Here is a 21,465-nt window from a genome sequence, read left to right on the forward strand (position 1 = left end):
AGATGCCACAGTAGAAATTCAAAGCAATGAGTGATTAATTCCCCTATTAAAGTTGTCCAATAACAGGGAGAATTTTGGGATACAGTAAATATTATTCATAGCTCAGCATCTTGTGGTCCTAATATACTGTCTGTGTGCTATCTTTAAAACAACCTGCTCCATGTAGAATTAAAAAGCTTTGTACTGTATATTCCTTTGATCTCATGTACATAATTTTGAATATTAAATATTTAACAAATCTTTCTTTTTCATTAACTTTTTTTATGAGCAAAAATCACTTTTTTTAAGTATAGTTATAGGCTAAGAATATGTTGTAAGTATAGTTATTTTCAGGGGAAATAGTTTTGCAGTGTTATTGTATTGTTTTCTAATATTTTGCCCTCAATATGAACTTTCACAGGGCTCTGTTTGGAAGCGGGTTTGATTCTGATGATGACAGTTCACTTCTGCTCCCCCAGACAATGCCACGCGCCAGTCTGCCAGATTCAGATGGATATTACAGCCACGGTCAGCTGTTTTTTTGGCTAGTTTTTAAGCTGCTTTTACATATTCTGTTCTGATTTCTCCCCCCCCCAATAACTGTAAAAAAATATATATAGAATCAGACTTCAGTGAAGCACCAACTCAGAAAGGCATGGACAGATATCTCGACAGCCTGTTTGACCCAGTTCTGTCTGATGGTAATGGGGTAAGTGTCTCTTGTTCATTTATGCCTAATTCAGATAAGTGTAAATATAATAAAAACAATATTATTTAGAAGATAAATGCAGCTATTTATGGAAAGAAGCTTAAAAATATAACACGAATGCATGAAGAAAACAATTGGCCATTTGATCCTCATAGTGTAAGTGATTGAGTGTATCAAATGTGCTCTGTGGGCGCCAGGTCCCCTGCACTGGGGGTGATTAAGTTGCCACTTTACCGTATTTCTCACAGCATTGAGCATATTTTATTTTTTATCTTTATTATTTTGGTGTTTATATATATATATATATATATATATAAACTTGGATTGAGGGCATTTGTAAAAAAATAAGCATGGGCATTTTTCAGTCATAAGGACTAGTTAGTTTAAAAATAATTATTTTTTGCTCACTTAAAGATCCTAGACTGGTAATGATAAACAAGACTCCTGTGGTCTAGGCAAGCATGGCTCGGTCTCAGTTGCGCTAGTAAATGGGCCATGCCCCTCTTAGAGAGTATAAGGTACTCCCATGGGGAGATTGATTTCTCGTATGACTGAGCTGGGAATGGTCCAGCCCGGAGTTGAGAGCCTGTTTTGCTTTGCCTTATCTCTTCTGCAGGATTTTGAGAAGTCATCCAGCATGTCCAGCCGTATGAAGGGAGCTGGTGGGATTGGAGGGCAGGATGGTGACAGAGAGAAGCCCCTCTCCAGCAGGCCTTATCCCCCCGGACTGCAGCCCGGCGGTGAGCTCTGCATCTGTTTTCTTTCTGCTCTCTCCTTACCACACATCAATTATGGATGGGTACCCTAGGGTCAATTGGTACCTGAAAGCAATCAATTGCCGGATAAACATTCAGACTTGCAAATTATTGTAAACCGCACATTTGCAAATGCTTTGCATGATAAATGATCAATGTACCATTTAGACTGATTTAATGCTTTGGTGATTTTAACTGACTGTGGCTTTTGGTGATTGGTGTTTCATGGGTCATTCTACAAAATGGGTGCCATTTGTGTTCCTTAAATATGTATGTGTAAAAAAAAAAAAACCTCTATAAATAGCTGATGGCAACTTTTGCTACATGTAAATTTTTCTAATCAAATTAACAAAAAATCCAGAAGCTTTATTTCTATGCTAAAATATATAAAAATTAAACATTAATACATAATTAGATGTAATCATATTTCATTTCTAAAATTATATTAAGATTACAAGGTATTTTGTTAGCTTAAGGTTTGTTTTGTTTGACTAATTCAACTGTAATATTGTCAATAGTGTTACTTTTCTGAAGACATAATTATGTCATATGTTTCCCATTTTTGTTACTTGAATCAAATGAATGTTAACTGAAATAAAATATAAAAACGTATTTCATTTCAGCAACATTTGTCATTGTTGCTTAGTTTAATTTGAAGTACTAAAAAAACTAAAACTTAAAATAAATAAAAATGACTAAAAATGATATAGGCATATGAAAAAACAAAAACTTATAAAAATGACATGACAAAAAAGCACAACAAAATGACTAAAATAGGAAATATAAATAATAAAATCTAATTCAAAATATTAACAATATTTATAATAGTATCATGCAGTGTCAGTGATACTTAACTATGTATATTGTTGAGAGTCTGTTTTGTGTGATTGTGTGTATACTGTATATATAAATTTGTGCAACTTAATTTAATTAGACCTGTTAAAACACCTTTTGAAATAGTAAAATAAAATACAGAGTATTTTTAGCACATCCATCCTGTTAATGAACAATGTTGCAAGGTGTTCAGTTCACTTTCAGCAATATTGTTCATATTTATTTTATATAGGGGTTGGCACAGCTAATTGGGCTTTGTCTGACCTCAAAACTTTATAGCCAAGCCAATCCTTGCATTAAATTGTTTGATTAAGACATGTTAAAGGGGTAATTGCTCACTGATCCTTAGCCATATTTACTGTCCTCAGCGGTGCCAGTTCTACCTGTTATGGGAGGAACAATGATGCCACCTATACCTATGGCAGCTATGTCTTCTGTGCCTCATGCACACGCCCCTACCGCCGTACCTTCAGTACCCCCAATGCCAGCTTTGCCTGCTATGCCACCTTTGCCAGCTGTGCCTAATGTGCCACCAATGCCTGATATGTCAGGTATGAATGCTGCATAAATGACGCTTTCCGCTGATTTATTCTCTGGGATCATTTGTGGAAGACAGCGCTGTTTATTTCTGTGTTCTAATCACAGCTATTAGAGTACATCTGCTTTATCTCTAAAGGTGTAGATCCAGCTGTCTTAGCACAGCAGCAGCAAGCCATCATCAACCAGCAAGCGATTATACTGGTGAGCATGACTTAAACTTGTAGTTAGCTACAGCTAAATGCGTTTGACTACTGAACTAATGTGATGTACCACAGGCTCAGCAGATGACAATGCAAGCCATGGCCCTCCAGCAGCAGATGTATAATTCAGTGCCAGCTCCCCGCTCCAGCCAGTACAGCCCCGTGAGTATCTCTGAGCACTGATTACAATATAGTTGATAAATTACTAGATATTAAGAGTACTCTTTGATTATATGTGACCCTGGAGCACAAAACCAGTCTTAAGTCGCAGGCGTATATTTGTAGCAATAGCCAAAAATACATTGTATGGGTCAAAATTATAGATTTTTCTTTTATGACAAAAATCATTAGGATATTAAGTAAAGATCATGTTCCATGAAGATATTTTGTAAATGTCCTACTGTAAATATATTAAAACTAAATTTTTGATTAGTAATATGCATTGCTAAGAACTTCATTTGGACAACTTTAAAGGCGATTTTCTCAATATTTTGATTTTTTTTGCTCCCTCAGATTCCAGATTTTCAAATAGTTGTATCTCAGCCAAATATTGTCCTATCCTAACAAACCATACATCAATTGAAAGCTTATTTATTGACCCTTGTGACTGGTTTTGTGGTCCAGGGTCACATATTATAATGGCATATACTATAGAAGTCATATTAGCACTAAATTCCCACATACACTACTGTTCAAAAGTTTGAGGTTGGTAAGATTTTGTATATTTTTTTAAAGAAGTCTGTTTTGGTCACCAAAGCTGGATTTATAAAATAAAAATTACTGTAAAACAGTAATATTGTGAACTAATATTGCAATTTAAATTATTTTCTATTTGATTATAGTTTAAAATGTAATTTATTTCTGTGATGCAAGCTGAATTTTCAGCATCATTACTCCAGTCTTCAATGTCACACGATCCTTCAGAAATCATTCTAATATACTGATTTGCTGCTCAAGAAACATTTCTTATTATTAACAATGTTGAAATCAGCTTAATATTTTTGCATAAACCAGGATACATTTATTTTCAGGATTCTGAGTAGAAAGTTAAAAAGAACAGCATTTATTTGAAATAAAATATTTCGTAATATTATAAACTTTTGGTCAGGTAATGCATTCTTGCTAAATAAAAGTATGAATTTCTTAAAAAAAAAAAAACTGACCACAAACTTTTGAACAGTAGTGATGAACAGTATGTCAATTCAAAAATCTGTTGTCATCATTTTTAATCATTACATGTCTTTTATTTGAAGATTAAACAAGAAACTGGACCTGTTTCCTACAAACCAACCCCAGCTTCTCCACCACAGAAATCTTCACAGCGACAGTACAGTATGTCATTACATCAGTCTATACACCTTCTTGCTTAATTTTACTCATTAAAATGACTATTTCATTAGTATGTTGATATGTTTCCAAAGGCCCAACTAGAAGGGATCCACCAGCGGGAGATGTGGTGCGAGCCACTGTCTCAAACTCTGAACATTTAGAGCCAAGTCACAACATCAAAGACATTATCAAGCAGTACCAGGCAAACCCTGTAAAACCAACAGAGATTGCCAGGTGAGAAATGAACATTTTTAGATCCAAAGGCCAGTTCCACATCTTTAATAATGAATGACCTGAACGGAAAACTGATACACAGCTAACCAATGTTCTCATTGACCTTGCAACAAAACATTGATAAAATATTAATCAAAAGAGATCTTTAAATTAGAACAGAACAAAGGCCAAAGCTCTAAATGTGCTGGAATTCAATGCAGGCGGGAAGCTAAAGTGTTTTTGAAGAAACCAGACCCCCATGATGAAGCTATTATGATTCTTAAGGACCAGATGAGTGCTCCACCTCCACAGGTAGATCACTTATAGATTGTTTACCGATAAACTGACAGTGTTAAAGTCATATGAGTTACAATTATGTAAAGTATTACCAGTATGCTTTAGTGTTACCATTGCGGGTAATGCTTAGTATGTTGGTATCCCACACAACCAGCGGAAGAAAACCTACACTCCAGTCTCTCCCTCATCATCTGCAAAGGAGTATGATTATGATGGTGGGGCACTGAAACCAGCAAAAAGCATCAAGATGCAGCGATCACCTCCTGTGCCAGCTGTTAGTCAGAGATTCCCGGCACCTGCACCTGGTAAACTCAGTTCATCTACAGTATGTCATTTAATTTCCGTTCGATGTAGAGGCCATATTAGCATGGCTATTGTGTTGCATTACAGTATCTAGAGAACTTCCAGTAGAAGAGGAGAATATTCAGACTCAGCTGCACAAGAGGAGCAGTGAAGAGCACTACACCTACACCAATGTACCATGGAAGATCTACTTGAGAAAAGAGGCCAGTGTCATTTGTGTTGTGATGGGTCAATGGACACAGTGCCTTTGCTCTAAATTATACGGAAGTGATTATGAAACATAACATTTGTGTCATCTGTTTTTAGGTTTTTTATCCAAAAGACAGCTTCAACCACCCGCTGATGTTAGACCTGTTGTTCAAGCAGGTTTGATATATATATATGTATTTTCAGTTCACTTTGGTATTAGGGCTGTCAATCAATAATGTTAATCTTGTCATTTTATAGTTAACTAACAATAAAACATTCAGTTCCTAAAAATTAAATAATAGGTCAATGTGTAACTTTGTTTTGATGGATGAAGTGTGCATGAAACGTGAGGCATAAATTTATGCAACAGTGCTCTTTACTTGTCTCACAACAATCAATAATACGTCAATAATTCAATAATAAATTATAAAATAACATTCCATAATAAAGTAACAAAGCCCACTTTATGGACATAATCTGTATAAAGAGATTTAACGTTGATATTTAACAGCCATAATTTAAGCGCGCTACTATTAAAAATATTGGGATCAGTAAGTTTTGTTTATGTTTTTGAAAGAAGTCTCTTATGCTCAGCAAGTCTTCATTGCTCAAAAATACACTAAAACAGTAATTTGTGAAATATTATTGCAATTTTAAATAACTGTTTTCTACTTTAATATATTTTAAAATGTAATTTATTCCTGTGATGGTAAAGCTGAATTTTCAGCATCAGTGTCACGTGATCCTTCAGAAATCTTTTGATATGTTGATTTGCTGCTTAAGAAACATTTCTGATTATTATCAATGTTGAAAACAGTTGTGCTGCTTAATATTTTTGTGGCAACATTTTAAAGGATTTGTTTGGATTAAAAGTAAAAAAAAATTATTTGCATTTATTTGAACTTTGACTTTACTGTCGATCAGTTTACTTGTTGAATAAAAGTATTAATTTCTTTCAGATTTATTTGACTGTAGTGTATGTAAAGCTATTTGTGTTGCTTTACTTTTATTGACCATAATTACAATGAAACTTTGATCTTAGATTGTCCATGACACATTCTCAGAGGCTTGCATTCGCATTACAACAGAAGAAAGGCAGAAGATGAAATGCCTTTTTGGTATGATTTATGTTAATTATCTTACATACACATTTGTCTCATGTAATATGTGAGCACTTCTTATTGAGAGGAACATTTTGTCTTCTGTATTGTGACAGTGGAGCACAACATTGGCATGAATGCCACAATCCAGGATGAGAATGTGAAGAAGAAGATTGTGGTTGCTGCAAGAGACACCTGGGAGATCTACTTCTCACGCCTCTTCCCAGCATCCGTAAGGAATCGCTCTCAGATAATCCTCGCTGAAAAAACCTGTGTAGACCAGTCCTGGTCCGAGCTGGTTTATGTTGGTCAGAGTTGGTTTAGTGGGTGGCCCAGCATAGCACACTGTTCACAAAATGTAAATAGTGAAATAACTAGTGAACATGTCTTGCATGTCAGCATCCAAAAACACATCATACTGTATTCTGATGTTTTAAGCAGGCATTTGCGGCATCATAATGCTATTTAAAACAAACCCAAGTCAAAATCTTCCTGAACAGGGCAGTGTTGGCACAGGAGTCCAGGTGCTGTCTGTATCTCATAGAGGGATCAAGCTTTTGAAAATGGTCAGGAGCAGTGCGGTAGCTCCAGACTACTTCAGAGTTCTGCGACCCTACAGGTACCAGAGACTTTTAATGTATGTATTTTACCCTCGTTTCTAATTAAATTGTATTTTTAATGACTTCAGTTAATGACACCGCCATCACGCCATGAATATTTTGAGTTGTGGATGTATTGTGATCATTGTTAACGTCTTACAGCTACACAGACATCATGTTCGTCACCATTCCTTCCAAAAACATGCTGGAGTTCAACCTCACCAATGAGAAACTGATTCTGTTCTCTGCCAAAGCTCCTCAGGTCAAAACCATGATTGACTACTTTATCACAGAGCTGAAAAAGGTCCGTTCTCACACACATTGGTTTGCTTCGGAGATGATGTGGTGCTGTGTGTTAATTATGCTTTCTCTCTCGCTCTAGGACTCAGACTATGTCGTTGCTGTGCGTAATTACATTACAGATGACAGAACGCTGCTGAGTTTCCACAAGGGAGACATCATACGCTTGCAGAAAATGGAAGGCCTAGATGCAGGTGAGACTGCTTTAAACCAGTCGTGAAGACCTGACATTACTCTTCACATTTGGGGGGAAAAGAGACTAAATGATTAGAACAGCAGCTCTGAAATATAACACTTGAAGACACACATGGGTCAATAATGTAATCTATTTATTTATTGAAAAAAAAAAAAACATTTGCTAGATAATTACATTAATTTTACTAGATAATTTTTTATCTTTTTCTTCCTAATTTAGAAATTTCTTACTTTTCATTGACTCACATACATACCTCCTGTTTCAATGTAATATAATATAATATAATATAATATAATATAATAATGTTTAAAAGTTTGAGTTCTGTAGTTTTTTTTTTTAATAAAGTCTCTTTTTAAATAATTAAAAAGTATTAAGTTTTCTATTTTTAATACGTTTTAAAATTAAATTTATTCCTGTGATGATGAAGCTGAATTTTCAGCATCATTACTCCGATCTTCAGTGTCACATGATCAGAAAACTTTCCAATATGCTGATTTGCTGCTCGTTATTATGAATGCTGCTTCTTAATATCAATCATTTCTTATTATTATCAATGTTGAAAACCGTTGTGCTGATTAATATTTTGTAACAATTGTGATTCAGATTTTATTCAGGATTCTTTGTTAAAAAGAAAATTTAAAAGAAAAGCATATATGTGAAATAGAATCCTTTTTAATGTCATACATGTCTTTACTCTTTACTGTCACTTTTGGTCAATTTTGGCCAATTGGATGTGTCCTTGCTGAATAAAAATATTAATTTCTTTACAAAAAAAAAAAAGGACCCCAAACTTTTGATCTGTAGTTTATTGATATAGACAAATAGTATACTGGGGATTCAAAATATGTTGTAACAGGTACAATAACTTGTTTCACAGGCCAGTGTTATGGTTTCATAGTGAAAAAGAAGGTGATTCTCCTGGAGGAATTAAAAAGAGACACACCTGATTTTGGTGGGTCGTGTGTGGACACTTGAATGGAGTGCTGTTTTGTGGTTTCTTCATGTGCTGTTTTTCTGTGCTGCACGTAGCAGTGTCATTGCAGTTGAATTGCTGGTGTGCAGACATATCTGAAATTCTGTATCCCTAGTTGCATGTATCGAACCTGTCTTCCTTCCCCAAGCATGATGGTTTCACTGCTGCTTTTTATACAGGCTCTTCAGTCTACTCTTAAAATGCCATGCTACTGTCACACACACTTTCACACACCATTTCTTGTATGGTACTAAGGCTGGAAGTTTGGGGCCATTCATGGGCGATCTGGGGTTTTTCCTGTGGAGTTTGTTCAGCCAGTGGCTGCTCCTGACTTCATTAACATTCCTGTGGACAAGAAAGAGGAACCCAAGAATAAGCAGGGTCGCGTGGCCGCCTCAGCAGCTGTGGCAGTGGCTGTAGGGTCTGCCGCCGCAGCCCATGAACTCGACCGGTCTATTGAGGTATATGTGTTTAACAGGCACATAATCTGAAATTCTGATTTACGTGTGCCATAGTCCCTTCTGAGTGCCGTTGTGTTGCTGCATCTTACCTCTAGGTGGCGTCTTCTGTCAGTGAGTATGCAGAGGCCTACGCAGACAGCGCTGATATGGATATCGATGAGAGAATCTTGCAAGACAGCCAATACAACATGGTGGAATTTGCAAAGAGATATTTCAGAGGGGCCCAGAGAAAAAATGGGTCAGTTGATTACATCATAAGGGAAACTGCGAGTTCATGTTCGCACAGTTACATAGTTGAATTAAAAGAAAATGTGTAATTGAAACATTGATATTGCTTATATTTTGCAGTGATTCATATAAGAAAAAGTCAAAGAAAACAAAGGAATCCAGGGAACCATCAGAAATGGTGAAATTTTCCAAGGTATAGAATGCGTACCATACCATCACTTTTAAATATGTTAAAAAAATAGTTGATTTGAAATCAATATTCTGCCATTCTTTACTCAATATTCTATTATAAGGAATGGAGCTGGGGGTTTTAATCTTTAAAAAGGACACAAAACGACCATAAAAGTGGTCTATACATCTTGTGCACTATATTGCAAGTCTACTGAAGTCATATGACAGCTTTGTGTGAGAAACAAATGGAATGTTAGGTTGTTATTCACAAAATTGAATAATTCAGTGGAAAAGAACCATCTCAAAGAATGAGTAATTTAGGAATTGTACATTGGAGATTTAGGGTGAATATAATGTTTTTTTCTTTCAGTGAATAATGACTTAAATATTGAACTGATGTCTTATAGATCAGTGTGGTATCAGAAATATTTTAACACCTTTTATATTATTATTATTATTATTATTATTATTACTATTAAAAAAAGATTTGTTTGGAATTACATGAGGGTGAGTAAATGATGACAAAATTTAAATTTTTTGATGAACTGTTCCTGTAAGTTTAAAGAAAATCAAGCAAGACCTCTCAAAAATTTCCATATTTCTGATGCATATTCTGATTGATTTTTGCTTTGGTTATGTAGTCTCCAATTCAAGAGTCCCTAATCGAGTTCACTGATGAAAACATGAACAAAGTAGCTGCAGAGATTTTTCTTGGTAAGCAGAATGTTCAATGTGAACTAATTAAGAGATAAATTTTTTACTGTCATCTATAAAAATGTTGTGTTTACTATGTAATACAACTTCAATCATTCTTATCTTGCAGCTATTATGAAGTTTATGGGAGACTACCCTATGAAAAGCCAGACGGAGCAGGAGGTTGTGAGCACCTTCCTAAGGGTACGCAGCTCTTCAAATAGCGCAACAAGAATTCCCATCATGAATTATTAAGATAACCAGACAGGAATGTGCTAAATGTCTTTAATGCCACTGCAATATGCAATATGAATAATCTCTTTTGCAGCTGAGTGGCGAGTATGGACTACTGAGAGATGAAGCGTACTGCCAAGTCCTCAAGCAGATCACAGTGAACACCAGCTCCAAGACGTATGAGTCTGCTTCCTTCTGAATGATGAAACCATGGAGGCTTAATTTTAATGTGCCAGACAGAGTCATAGATGATCTTTTCTGTATTTCACAGGGAGAGTTGTCAGAGAGGCTGGAGGCTGCTGTACATCCTCACTGCATACTACAAGTGTTCAGAGGCGCTCAAACCTTACCTGCTGAAGTACCTCCTAGACGTCTGTGCAAGTCCAGGGGTGCACTTTCAAGGTATACTGCTGCTTTAGCTACATGTTACAGCTACACAGATAAAATACTGACTGATGATTACACGAACATGATATATTGACAGGTATTTCCAAGGCTTGTGAGCAGAACCTAAGGAAGACGTTCCAGTATGGTGGACGTGTTGAACATCCTGATGGGATGGAATTGAAAGCTATGCTGGTTAGTTGCACATAAACAAATTTTAATGCTAATTTTAGTGACATTTTCAGCGATTTCTGCTTAAACATGCACAATCCAACGTTTTCAAGGCTGGAAGGAGCTCCAAACGCCAGTTGTTTCTTCTTCCTGGTGGAATTGAACGCCATCTAAAGATCAAAACCTGCTCAGTATGTTGACTCTGTGATATTTAATGCAACTTGATCAACCATGTAATTCATTTAATTGGAACAATGTGGTTCTAATTTTTTTTTTGGTACTTTGAAGGTGGCTTTGGATGCCATTGAAGAGCTGTGCTATGTGATGGGTCTGCATAAACTTGAAGCCTTGGATGAATATGCTATATTTGTGGTCACAAACAGAGGTGAGATGACAAAAAGGAAAACACATAATCAAAATCTAATATCAGATTTGTAGTAGCTGATATGGTAGTTCACTTATCTTAGGAAATGAAAGGGGTCATTTTAACTTAAGGAATAGTTCACCTAAAGATGAAAATTTACTCACCCTCAGGTCGTCCAAGATGTAGATTAATTTCTGAGAAATTTAGCATTACATCACTTGCTCACCAATGGATGCACTGTAGTGAATGGGTGCCGTCAGAATGAGAGTCCAAACAGCTGATAAAAACACCACAATAATCCACAAGTAATTCACGTGACTCCATCAATGAATGTCTTGTGAAATGAAAAGTTTTTATCAACTGTTTGGACTCTCATTCTGACGGCACCCATTCACTACAGTGCATCCATTGGTGAGCAAGTGATAGAATGTTACATTTCTCAAAATCTGTTCTGACAAAGAAACAAACTCAGCTACATGTTGAATGCCCTGGGGGTGAGTACATTTTCAGCAAATTGTCATTTGTGGGTGAACTCTTCCTCTAAGATGATAAAAGTGTTACAAAGATTGAAAGCTGTATTCTCATGTGTTGTCAATTTTTCTCCAGGTCAGAATGTCCGCCCTCTAAACAAAAGGGAGTACATCCTGGATGTTGCTACAGAAGCTGAACATGTTGATAGCAACTACAGTCTGTGGTTTCGAAGAGTGATCTGGACGCAGCCACTGAAGTTTGACAATGAGCTCGGAGTCACTATGCATTACGATCAGGTACATCAGCCAGACTGATTCAATTTCCCAGACGTTCCTTTCATGTTTTGTGCTGCTTATTGCGCAAGTTACAAAGATCTGAGGCATTTGTTCGCGATTTGATCTAAGTTTTCTCTGTTCAGGCTACTAATCTGATCTTCATTCACATTTTACAGGTGTCCCCTGACTACTTGAAAGGGCTGCTCAATGCTGTCCCACAGGGTAAAGCCAGTGAGCAGCAGCTTCAGCAAGTGTCAAAACTGGCAGCTCTGCAACATCGTGCCAAGGACTCGATCTACCTGCCCACCTTGTAATGCAATTAATCTGACTGACACCATATCCTGAATTTATCAACCAGAGAAAGAACTGACTTATGTATCAATGAAAAGCTTTAAAAAGGGTCACATTTACCCCACTGAACCAAATTACCATTGCACTTCATTTGTGTGAATAGATTACTATAATTTTTAACCCTTATACACATTGAAATTATTATAATATACCTTTCAAAAGTTTGGGGTCTGTAAGATTATTTTATTCATCAAGGATGCATTAAATTGATCAAAAGTGAAAGTAAAGACATTTAATAATGTTACAAAAGATTTTTGTTTCAAATAAATACTGGTCTTTTTATTTTTCTGTTTATCATATAAAAAAGTGGCATCCTCAAAAATATTAATATTAAACAGGACAACAGTTTTCAACATTGATAATAATGAGAAATGTTTCTTATGCACCAAATCAGCATACTAGAATGATTTCGGAAGCATCACGTGACACTGAAGACTGGAGTAATGATGCTGAAAATTCAGCTTTAACATCTCAGGAATAAATTGCATTTTAACATATATTATTTAAAACAGACGGCAGTCATTTTACATTGTGAAAATATTCTACAATATTATATTATTAATGTATTTTTGATCAAATAAATGCAGCCTTGGTGGGTATAAGAGACTTCTTTCAAAAACCCAGAACTTTGAACTGTAGTTTGAGATATACATCAAGCTTGGTTGCCATCATTCTGGTCTCTTAATGAGACCGCTAATTGCCTGCTCTTCAAGCAGAAACTTGCAGGGAAATACAATCCCAGGGATCATTACTAGGTATGAGGGAGAAATGAGTCACTTTGAATAGATCTGTCCACATGTTAATTACTGTGCCAGTAATTGTATATAGTTCAAATTCACAGTTATAAAAACACAGTGTTGTGCTTGTAATTGTTCAGTTGGCCCCTGATGGAGAACAGCACCTGGCTGATGTCCCTCAGCTAATATAAGTTACCTCTTCTATAGACTAACGTTCGCTTGTTCTCTGCCATCAGCCATGAGGTTCAGGAGTATATCCCCACCCAGCTCTTCGGTCTCCAGCGGCACCAGCAATGGTTAAACATGGTGACCCAGCACATGCAGCAGGTGCAGCCCCTCACTCCTCATCAGGCCAAAGCACAATTTCTGGGTGAGGTGTTGACTTGGGAGAACAGCCAGTGTGAAGGCGCACTGCCTTTTATTCCAAACACTGATTGTTGTGCTTGTGTCTCTGTTTCAGGGCTCGTGAGTGCTTTTGCCATGTTTGGCTCATCATTCTTCTACATACAGAGCAGCAGTAATAGTGCTATCGACACCCCATGCATACTGGCTGTCAATCAAAATGGTCTGAACTTTCTAAGAAAAGATACTCATGTAAGTTTAACCCCTTTATATCCAATGCTTACTAAAAGCCTACAGTATGTAAAAATAACCTCAGGACTTTTTGGCCGTGGTTTTTAGGCTGTATTTCTAAAACTACAGCATATTTTTAAATAAGAGCTGACCTAAAAATTACAATTCTGTCACAATTTAGAAAGCCATATGTTTGAAATGACTTGAGGGTGAGTAAATAAGTCTCTTCTGCTCATCAAGGCTGCATTTATTTGATAACAAATACAGCAAGAACAGTAATATTGTGAAATGTTAAATGCAGCCATTACTCCAGTCTTCAATGTCACATGATCCTTCAGATGTCATTTTAATATGCTGATTTGCTGCCTAAGAAACATTTCTTATTATTATCTACATTATTATTATTTGTTTGTGCGAGATACAGACTTGAATGACGAGGTTAGAAGTTTTTTTGTTGTTTAATTTATACAAACAAAAGTATGCAATGATTCAGTGATTAAATATGTAATCTGCTTTGACACTGCTAAAGTGTCCATTTTACTGTATATTTGCAAAGATTTGCAAATTTATCTGCATTTCCTCCCATGATATTTTATAACGGTCTCATATAGACGTCACAGCTGTTTTCAATGTTCTTCAGGAGCCGATGGTGAAGTTTCCGCTGAAGGAGGTCCAGTCCACCCGTACACAGAGGCCCACAGCTGGCTCCAGTTACCCGTATGTGGAGATAATGCTGGGTGACCTAATGTCTCAACGCATTACACAGTTACAGCTGGACCAGGTATGGACTTTGGAATATATGATTGCAAATCATCATGTAATCTAATCGCGCAATATCTGCTCATTTTAATGCCCTTTTAAGGTGTGTTGTTAATCTGAGTTGGTCATTTTCACTGGGCCTGTGTGGGCGGAGCTTATTCCTGTGCGTTTGGCTTTACAGAGTCTTGAGCTGTGCCGTGTTATCGCCATGCATATGGAGAACCTGCTGTCAGTACGAGAGAAGAGACTTACTCTGCCGCCCAGTGAAATCACTCTGCTCTAGCACCCCTTCTCACAGATGATATTTATTATTACTTTTATGGCAATAATTGCAATCAGACACTATTAAACTCCTTCACGTCGAAAGCCAGCTGTCATTATTGATAGTGCAATATGCCTGTTTGCAATTTCAAAACCAAGTTCCAGGATTAGCTTGTTATGCACAATAATTTGCATGTATTCCATTAGGTTGAACATATGGGCCTATAATTTCAAACGGTATAGTACTACATCTAGTTCTGGACACGTGATCAGCAAGACTTTATTTTTGTATGAGAGAGAGGGAAACACTTTTTTAGCCACTAGTTTTGAAGTTCCTCTCTTAAATACTGATTTGCACTACTTGAGACTATTGTATGTTTTAAATATTTATATATTGTTTGCATTTATGTGTCATGTGGATGTGAATGGGAAATGAACTATATGCACAATGAATGTAGGTTTAATATGAAGTCTTTATTCTAAATAAAAAAAAGAAAATCACAATTGACCTGTGTTTTCCCCAAATGTGTATTACTTATTTACAGTAGATGCACAATTTGAGGAATCATACATTGAATAATATATTTTAAAAAGCAGCATTATTATTATTAAATAAAGCAAAAACTATTAAACACATTTTTGTTAATTGAAATAAAGCTTAAATAAATTACAATTCAATATGCAATAAAATACAGTAAATAATAAAATAAAAATATATAAATATTACATGTAAAACTAAAACATTTCAAATGTCACCTGGAATACGTTTAGGCTGAAACACTAAAATTACTAGCTGGTAATAAATAAAAGCAACATAAAAATATTCAAAAATGAAATAAAACTAAAACTCATAAAAAAAATTATTTAAACAGAGTAAGATTTAAAATAAATAATAATAAATGACAAAACACATATCATTAAAAATTAAACTAAAATTAAAAGGAAATGTAAAAATAAAAGTTAATTAAAAATTGTAATAAAAACTTTAATTGTATGTAAATAATACTAAAAGAACATGATTTGATTGGCTGGTTTCTCCATGCAATGAAATTGAATTGCTGCCAGGCAATGATCAAACGTGTGAGTAAGTAAAGCTAATCCAGCAGAATCCTGATCCGCGTTTTCCACACGCACGCTGGCGGTGGGCGTGGTTTGGTGAATTGGTCACAGATTCTTGCATTCTGATTGGCTCTCCCAAGACGTGGTTCCTGTGAACTTGCCCCTGTGGTCAAACTGCAGAAACACAGAGCTAAAAACTTGCACGGCTTGAGGAGTGGATACAACAGAAACTGGAGCTTGCATGAAGGATCACATTGTTTCTCTGCACCGATTCACGCCTAACGGAATTGATATCAATCTGAGACGGCGCGGGCTGTGATATTTCTCTGATTCGGCTTCAGGATGATGAAGTTTAGGTTCAGACGGCAGGGAAACGACCCTCATCGTGAGAAAATCAAACAGGATCTGTTTGCATTCAATAAGGTATGTGGGATATATAGCGCTGGGTCTCTCTCTCTCTCGAGCATGCATGCGGTTTCGGGTTTCATTGAAATAGACTAAAATAACATTTAATTCAAGCAAATGTATTCACACATGACTTATTGTGAACGTGTACTATTTCATTTACTTTCTCTGTATTAACATGCATTTGCTAATATGGCAATGGTTTACAACTATCATGGTCAGATATGATAATATATGTGCATGAAAGTTGTTTGAAACAGTAGCTTTTCTTTTTGTTAGTGCACAGTTGGACTTTTATGGCTTCAAGAGAATGAGAAATGTGTTGTGTTTGCGTGTAATATTCATCTTCATCAATGGAGCTCATTAAATCAGATCGAGCGTGTTGTCTATTGTGAGTGACCTCAAAGTTTTCTCATGTTTGTAACTTTAACCGTTACAAACGACTGATAATCGACTGACTAATATAGGGTTAGGGTAGTTGGGGTTAGTTATATATTACTGACTAATATATATATATATATATATATATATGCATACATATGTAGTTTATCATTTATTGTTATTTTAGTATTTTTACTAAAAGCGCAATTTATTTAGCTCAGTGAGTGTTTTATTTAGTTGAAAATAAATGTTTGTTTATTTATGTTTGTTGTTGAGCCTTGAATGTATCCTGCAGTGGTGCTGGCAGTTGCAGAGCGATTGTGAGGATTTGTAGAGCTCTTAAATCATAATGAACATGTTACTGCTCTCCTGCCAAAAACATAGAAAGTGTTTGATTGTTGGCTCTTTACTGATGACCCAACTCTGGCGCCATTACAGCACAATCAAACATTTCTTCCCTCCTCCTCAGTGTAAAGCAAAACAGGAGGAAATGAGAGATCTCATATTATGCATGTTTTTAGAGTAGCCTATTAAAGTCCCCACTTTTGTTCATTTCTCAAATGCTGCTGATGACATTTATCCACAGATGGTTTAGGAAAAACAGAGCGGTGGTGCCATGCTGATGAAGCGTCATGACACTGTGTGTAATGTTACAGGAAGGCCCTGTTATTTATCATGTCACATTTTGTCAACCTGTGAAAAGAGAAATGCATCATTCGGCCAACTTCAAGCCTGGTTTTGCTTAAATTTGTCTGTTGATTTAAGGGGACATTTTTAAAATTACCCAAAAACCTGTTTCTGCAAATCACTTTTGATAGCTTGTGAAGATGAATTTGACATTGTCTGTCAAATCTACTAGAGTTCCTTCCTTGCTATTTTTGGTTCTGCGTTATGTTTTTTTTGTTGTTGTTGTAAAAACAAGGAAATCCCCTTCCTGACAAGACAGCACTGAATAGATCTACTGCATTGTTAATTGTAGCATCAGGGCTCATTAGAGGTCAATGAAGTATGAATTGGTTTCTTTTTTTTAAGCTCAGCCGAAAAAGCGGGATTTCAAAAGTCTATATGATGTACATGACATGCGAGTTTAAGTTCTGAATGTGTGATTTCCTCTTCTCTTTTTTTACTCAGACTGTTGAACATGGATTCCCAAACCAGCCAAGTGCTTTGGCCTATGATCCCAAACTGCAGCTTATGGCCATTGGAACTAAATCAGGGGCCATCAAAATGTATCCTTTTGTGAGTGCTTTCCTCAAATAAAGTGGATGTAGTTTAATTGTTTTGTTAATATACACTACTGTTTAAATGTTTGGGGTCAGTAAAAGTCACAGTAAATATGTTTACATTGTTACAAAAAAAGTTGATTTCAAATAATTGCTGTGCAGAATTCTCTATTTATCATTAGCTAAATAATCTTACTGACCCCAAACACTTGAACTGGAGTCTATATCTACTCAAAAGTTTGTACACACCTTCTCAGTTGTTTATCTTCCCCATTCAAATAATAAATTAAACATTTAAATCAAACAAAAATTAAGATAAATCAAAATTATTTATTTATTTTAATAATGATTTTGTAAGTATAGACACTGTTTGTGTAGATTACAGTGAGTCTCTCAATTGGCTTCGTGAGCTGCATCTATGATTCTTAAGTATTCAGTCCAAATAATCTATTAAAACAAGTTTTTAAAGAAATTCATATATAGGTGCAATTTGTACTTGTCTGTATAATAGTGTGTCCAAACTTTTGTGAGAAACATTGACATTTTACATTAACACCAGCGTCTTCAGCTTTATAAAATTAAACACTTTACATCCTTGCTGATACTTCTCCAAACTCTTAGAGCATTTCATAAAATGTTGAGAAAGATTTGGTCAATTTTATCTAGATCAATAATACAATGAATGCAGTGAGTGAATGTCCTAGTTTATGGTTCACTGATTGTGATTAATTACTCTGGATGTATGGCTCTGCTGTGCTGAAGACATGAGTCATTTGCCGTTGTACACAATGTGACTCATTACATGTTATGCTGGTCCTCTAAAACTTGCTACTTTGAAAACAAACTTTCCTAAATTGTCATAATTATAGTCGACACTGTCCAGGCCTGAATCTTTGAGTCTGTAGTGGGTAGAAGGAATGTTTAGGAGGATACTATCAGAATAAAGTGTAGGAGACTCCTCTGGTGAGCTGTTATTATCTAGTTCTTCTGAACCGGACAGGTCAGACAGGCCAAGTATCATGGAATACATCCAACATTCTTCCACAGCCACGCTTGCTTTTTTTTTTCCTGTGATGGAAGCTGAGATACGGGCAGGATCAGTGATATTATAGTGATTGTGGTGGTACAGTACAGGTCTTTGAGCTTTAGGAGGCTGGTAGTGTCAGGCACAGCCCAGCTGAGAGACGCTCAGCCTGCAGCCTTGAGAGGGGTGGGGAGCACTAGCTGTGGGACGGCCTGATCCGACAACCTGCCACTCACCAGATCTGAGCGAATATCTGTCAGCACTTAGAAACTAATGCCTCATCCATCAGACAAGAAAACTCATGATGGAGAGAGGACAGGGACTGGTCGGTGTTCTGAGGTTGAGTAATGAGAGGTTTGGCTTTGAAAGCATTTCCTCTGATTGGGTGTTGGAGGGGGTGTGATGAGAGATCAAAGTTTGGTTTACCCAGTCTGACTCTCATCCTTTTTAAAACTGGATGTCTTTGAATAACATTTGGGAATATAATAATAGTTTAGTGTTGGTGAATTTCTCTCTTCTGTCATCAAGAGTTATCTTTAGGGCCTTTCGCACCGCTTTAGTTCCAGAACTAAATGTACAGTACTAAAGTACTGGGACGATTTACCCTGCTCCGGAGTAGGAGCTAATGTGGTTCTCGGAAAAAGGCAGTCCGGTACTAAAATCGCACCCAGTTCCGGTGGTGCGAAAACGCCAAAAAGTGGGTAGTTCCACAATTAGTTCTGGTACTATGAAAAGGTTCCCGCGGTGCGAAAGGCCCTACTGAGAGACTTTTAAGTTCTGTTCAGACGTTTCCTCATTATTTTTTAACAAGGAAAGCTAAATGACTTGGTGTCACGCTAGCTTGTTTTGAGAAAAAATCTGCGGAATGCATTTAAACATGGTACAATTATGCTAAAGCATAATCAAATTTGCCAAAATATTTAATAATCCAAGAGATCCCAGAGCTTTTTATTTTAGGACCCTTAAAATGACCTGCTGAAAATGTTTTACAGTGAAATATGAGGGGGAAAACTAAAGTTAGTTAAACGTAAGTTCACTTTTTTTTTAAACGCAAGTTCATTTTTAAAAATTTTTCCTTTCATAAGGCTTTAAGTAATCTATGAAAATAAGGATAAACCTGAAGACATGACTTTAAGCTATACAGATAAAGAGAAAATATATTTTTTCTTTCTTGATGCCGCTGCAAGAGCAGCTTTATGGCTATATTAAACTAATAAATCATTGACACGGAACTTGCACATTAGTAAGTGAGTCATATGTTGGTCCAGTAGCTGGATTTAGTGAGTTCATTCAAATAAGGATTTGTAAGACTGATTCGAAACAGTAACTCTTTTTGAACGCTTTATTAAAGTTGCGATAGATCTGCGGCGCATTAAAGCCTGTGTTACGGCCACCGGAGCTGATCGCGGCTGGACTGGTGTTTATACCAGCCGCGCCGCGGCCCAGAACTCATGCTTATCACATCGGTCACTTCACATCGCACGGCGCGTGTCCGGTGTATGTTGTCTACTCTGGGCTTTCACATTGAGCAGCATTAACTACACAGGGCCGTTGTTCACTGACGAGCTGCGCAAAACCACGTTCATATTCGCGCGATTTTTTGCACAGCTCGTCAGTGAACAACGGCCCTGTGTAGTTAATGCTGCTCAATATGGTGTAATTGCTACATTTTCGTGTCAATCCATGTTTATATTTACTGAAAAAATGCGCCGTTACTTTAATTTAGCGCTTGCAGTGCAGCAGTAGACTCGGTGCGGAAACGATATCTGCACTGCTGCAGACGCGCTGCCGGACCGCAACCGTGTGCAGTGAACACTTTAATCCGTTAACATGAGCGCGGAAAAAATACGCACCACATACGCACTGCAAACTGGCGTTATGTGTGTGCACTGCGAGTGTGCATGAGCGCACGGTCTCCAGGAGAGAGCGCGTGAGCGCTGAATGGTTAAACACTGGCAAGAATTAAAAAGTGATACAATTTATAAACTTTAGTGATGATGTGACACTGCCTCGATTGTGCAAGTGACAATTCCTGTGTCAACTGTGCAGCTCGCTTATAGACAGACGTGATGTGAAGCCATTTGCGTATTTTGAGAGAGTGCGCGCGTTGATTCACTCACGCTGTTTGTGAAGTTACGTCTCACACAAGGTTTTCAAATGACTTTATAAGTTATTTAATGAAGAAATATAGCATTATAATTATTTCACCCGCGTCGGACAGAGACTGAGACGGTGCCGCTACATGTCGTGCCAAACCTCTCACGGCAGCGTCATCAGCTTAAGATAAGTTTTTTGAGATCGGCCTTTTTAGAGACCGCCGATCAATCATCCCAACGTGATTATCGGCCGATAGTGATCGGTAGCCGATCAATCAGAGCACCCCTAGTGTTATTATTGTTAAATTTATCAGTTAAAATATAAATATGCAAAAAATAAATGTTTATGTATATATATTCTGTTTATGTAGGCTGTATACTGTGTTCTATATAGAGTACCAGTCAAAAGTTTGGACACACGAATGGGAAGTGTGTCCAAACTTTTGACTATACTGTACTATAATATAGCCTACACATAAAGAATACTGGCCGATATATCGGTATCTGTCTTTTTTACTCCCTAATATCGGTATCGGCATCGGCCCCCAAAAAACCCATATCGGTCGGGCTCTAGTTTGCACATCAAAGGCTAGATTGCTGTGATGTGCATAGCTCTACAGCCCCGGTC

General features: G+C 36.7%; 2 protein-coding genes across 2 annotated transcripts in view; both read left to right on the plus strand.

The window, feature by feature from the left end:
* Positions 1–14,903, plus strand: part of LOC107737980 (unconventional myosin-XV-like) — a 37,904-nt gene extending 23,001 nt beyond the window's left edge. The window contains exons 33-66 of the mRNA XM_016549636.1: positions 401–507; positions 1,199–1,206; positions 1,305–1,428; positions 2,646–2,828; positions 2,954–3,018; positions 3,093–3,179; positions 4,271–4,349; positions 4,439–4,580; positions 4,781–4,871; positions 4,987–5,161; positions 5,247–5,362; positions 5,466–5,525; positions 6,391–6,466; positions 6,565–6,680; positions 6,949–7,067; positions 7,210–7,351; positions 7,430–7,541; positions 8,421–8,495; positions 8,772–8,977; positions 9,073–9,215; positions 9,326–9,398; positions 10,018–10,090; positions 10,200–10,273; positions 10,398–10,480; positions 10,575–10,705; positions 10,788–10,882; positions 10,972–11,049; positions 11,147–11,243; positions 11,829–11,989; positions 12,145–12,278; positions 13,293–13,426; positions 13,517–13,650; positions 14,270–14,410; positions 14,570–14,903. Coding sequence (XP_016405122.1) covers positions 401–507; positions 1,199–1,206; positions 1,305–1,428; positions 2,646–2,828; positions 2,954–3,018; positions 3,093–3,179; positions 4,271–4,349; positions 4,439–4,580; positions 4,781–4,871; positions 4,987–5,161; positions 5,247–5,362; positions 5,466–5,525; positions 6,391–6,466; positions 6,565–6,680; positions 6,949–7,067; positions 7,210–7,351; positions 7,430–7,541; positions 8,421–8,495; positions 8,772–8,977; positions 9,073–9,215; positions 9,326–9,398; positions 10,018–10,090; positions 10,200–10,273; positions 10,398–10,480; positions 10,575–10,705; positions 10,788–10,882; positions 10,972–11,049; positions 11,147–11,243; positions 11,829–11,989; positions 12,145–12,278; positions 13,293–13,426; positions 13,517–13,650; positions 14,270–14,410; positions 14,570–14,671 — 3,736 coding nt within the window. The 3' untranslated portion in view covers positions 14,672–14,903. The remainder of the gene's footprint in view (positions 1–400; positions 508–1,198; positions 1,207–1,304; positions 1,429–2,645; positions 2,829–2,953; positions 3,019–3,092; positions 3,180–4,270; positions 4,350–4,438; positions 4,581–4,780; positions 4,872–4,986; positions 5,162–5,246; positions 5,363–5,465; positions 5,526–6,390; positions 6,467–6,564; positions 6,681–6,948; positions 7,068–7,209; positions 7,352–7,429; positions 7,542–8,420; positions 8,496–8,771; positions 8,978–9,072; positions 9,216–9,325; positions 9,399–10,017; positions 10,091–10,199; positions 10,274–10,397; positions 10,481–10,574; positions 10,706–10,787; positions 10,883–10,971; positions 11,050–11,146; positions 11,244–11,828; positions 11,990–12,144; positions 12,279–13,292; positions 13,427–13,516; positions 13,651–14,269; positions 14,411–14,569) is intronic.
* A 993-nt stretch (positions 14,904–15,896) lies between these two features.
* LOC107737990 (lethal(2) giant larvae protein homolog 1-like) overlaps positions 15,897–21,465 on the plus strand; it is a 32,847-nt gene continuing 27,278 nt past the window's right edge. The window contains exons 1-2 of the mRNA XM_016549649.1: positions 15,897–16,131; positions 17,626–17,723. Of these exons, the coding sequence (XP_016405135.1) occupies positions 16,051–16,131; positions 17,626–17,723 (179 nt within the window). The 5' untranslated portion in view covers positions 15,897–16,050. The remainder of the gene's footprint in view (positions 16,132–17,625; positions 17,724–21,465) is intronic.

This window comes from Sinocyclocheilus rhinocerous, unplaced genomic scaffold, assembly GCF_001515625.1.
Source record: "Sinocyclocheilus rhinocerous isolate Xijiao unplaced genomic scaffold, SAMN03320098_v1.1 scaffold461, whole genome shotgun sequence".
In the NCBI taxonomy this organism is placed as follows: Eukaryota; Metazoa; Chordata; class Actinopteri; order Cypriniformes; family Cyprinidae; genus Sinocyclocheilus; species Sinocyclocheilus rhinocerous.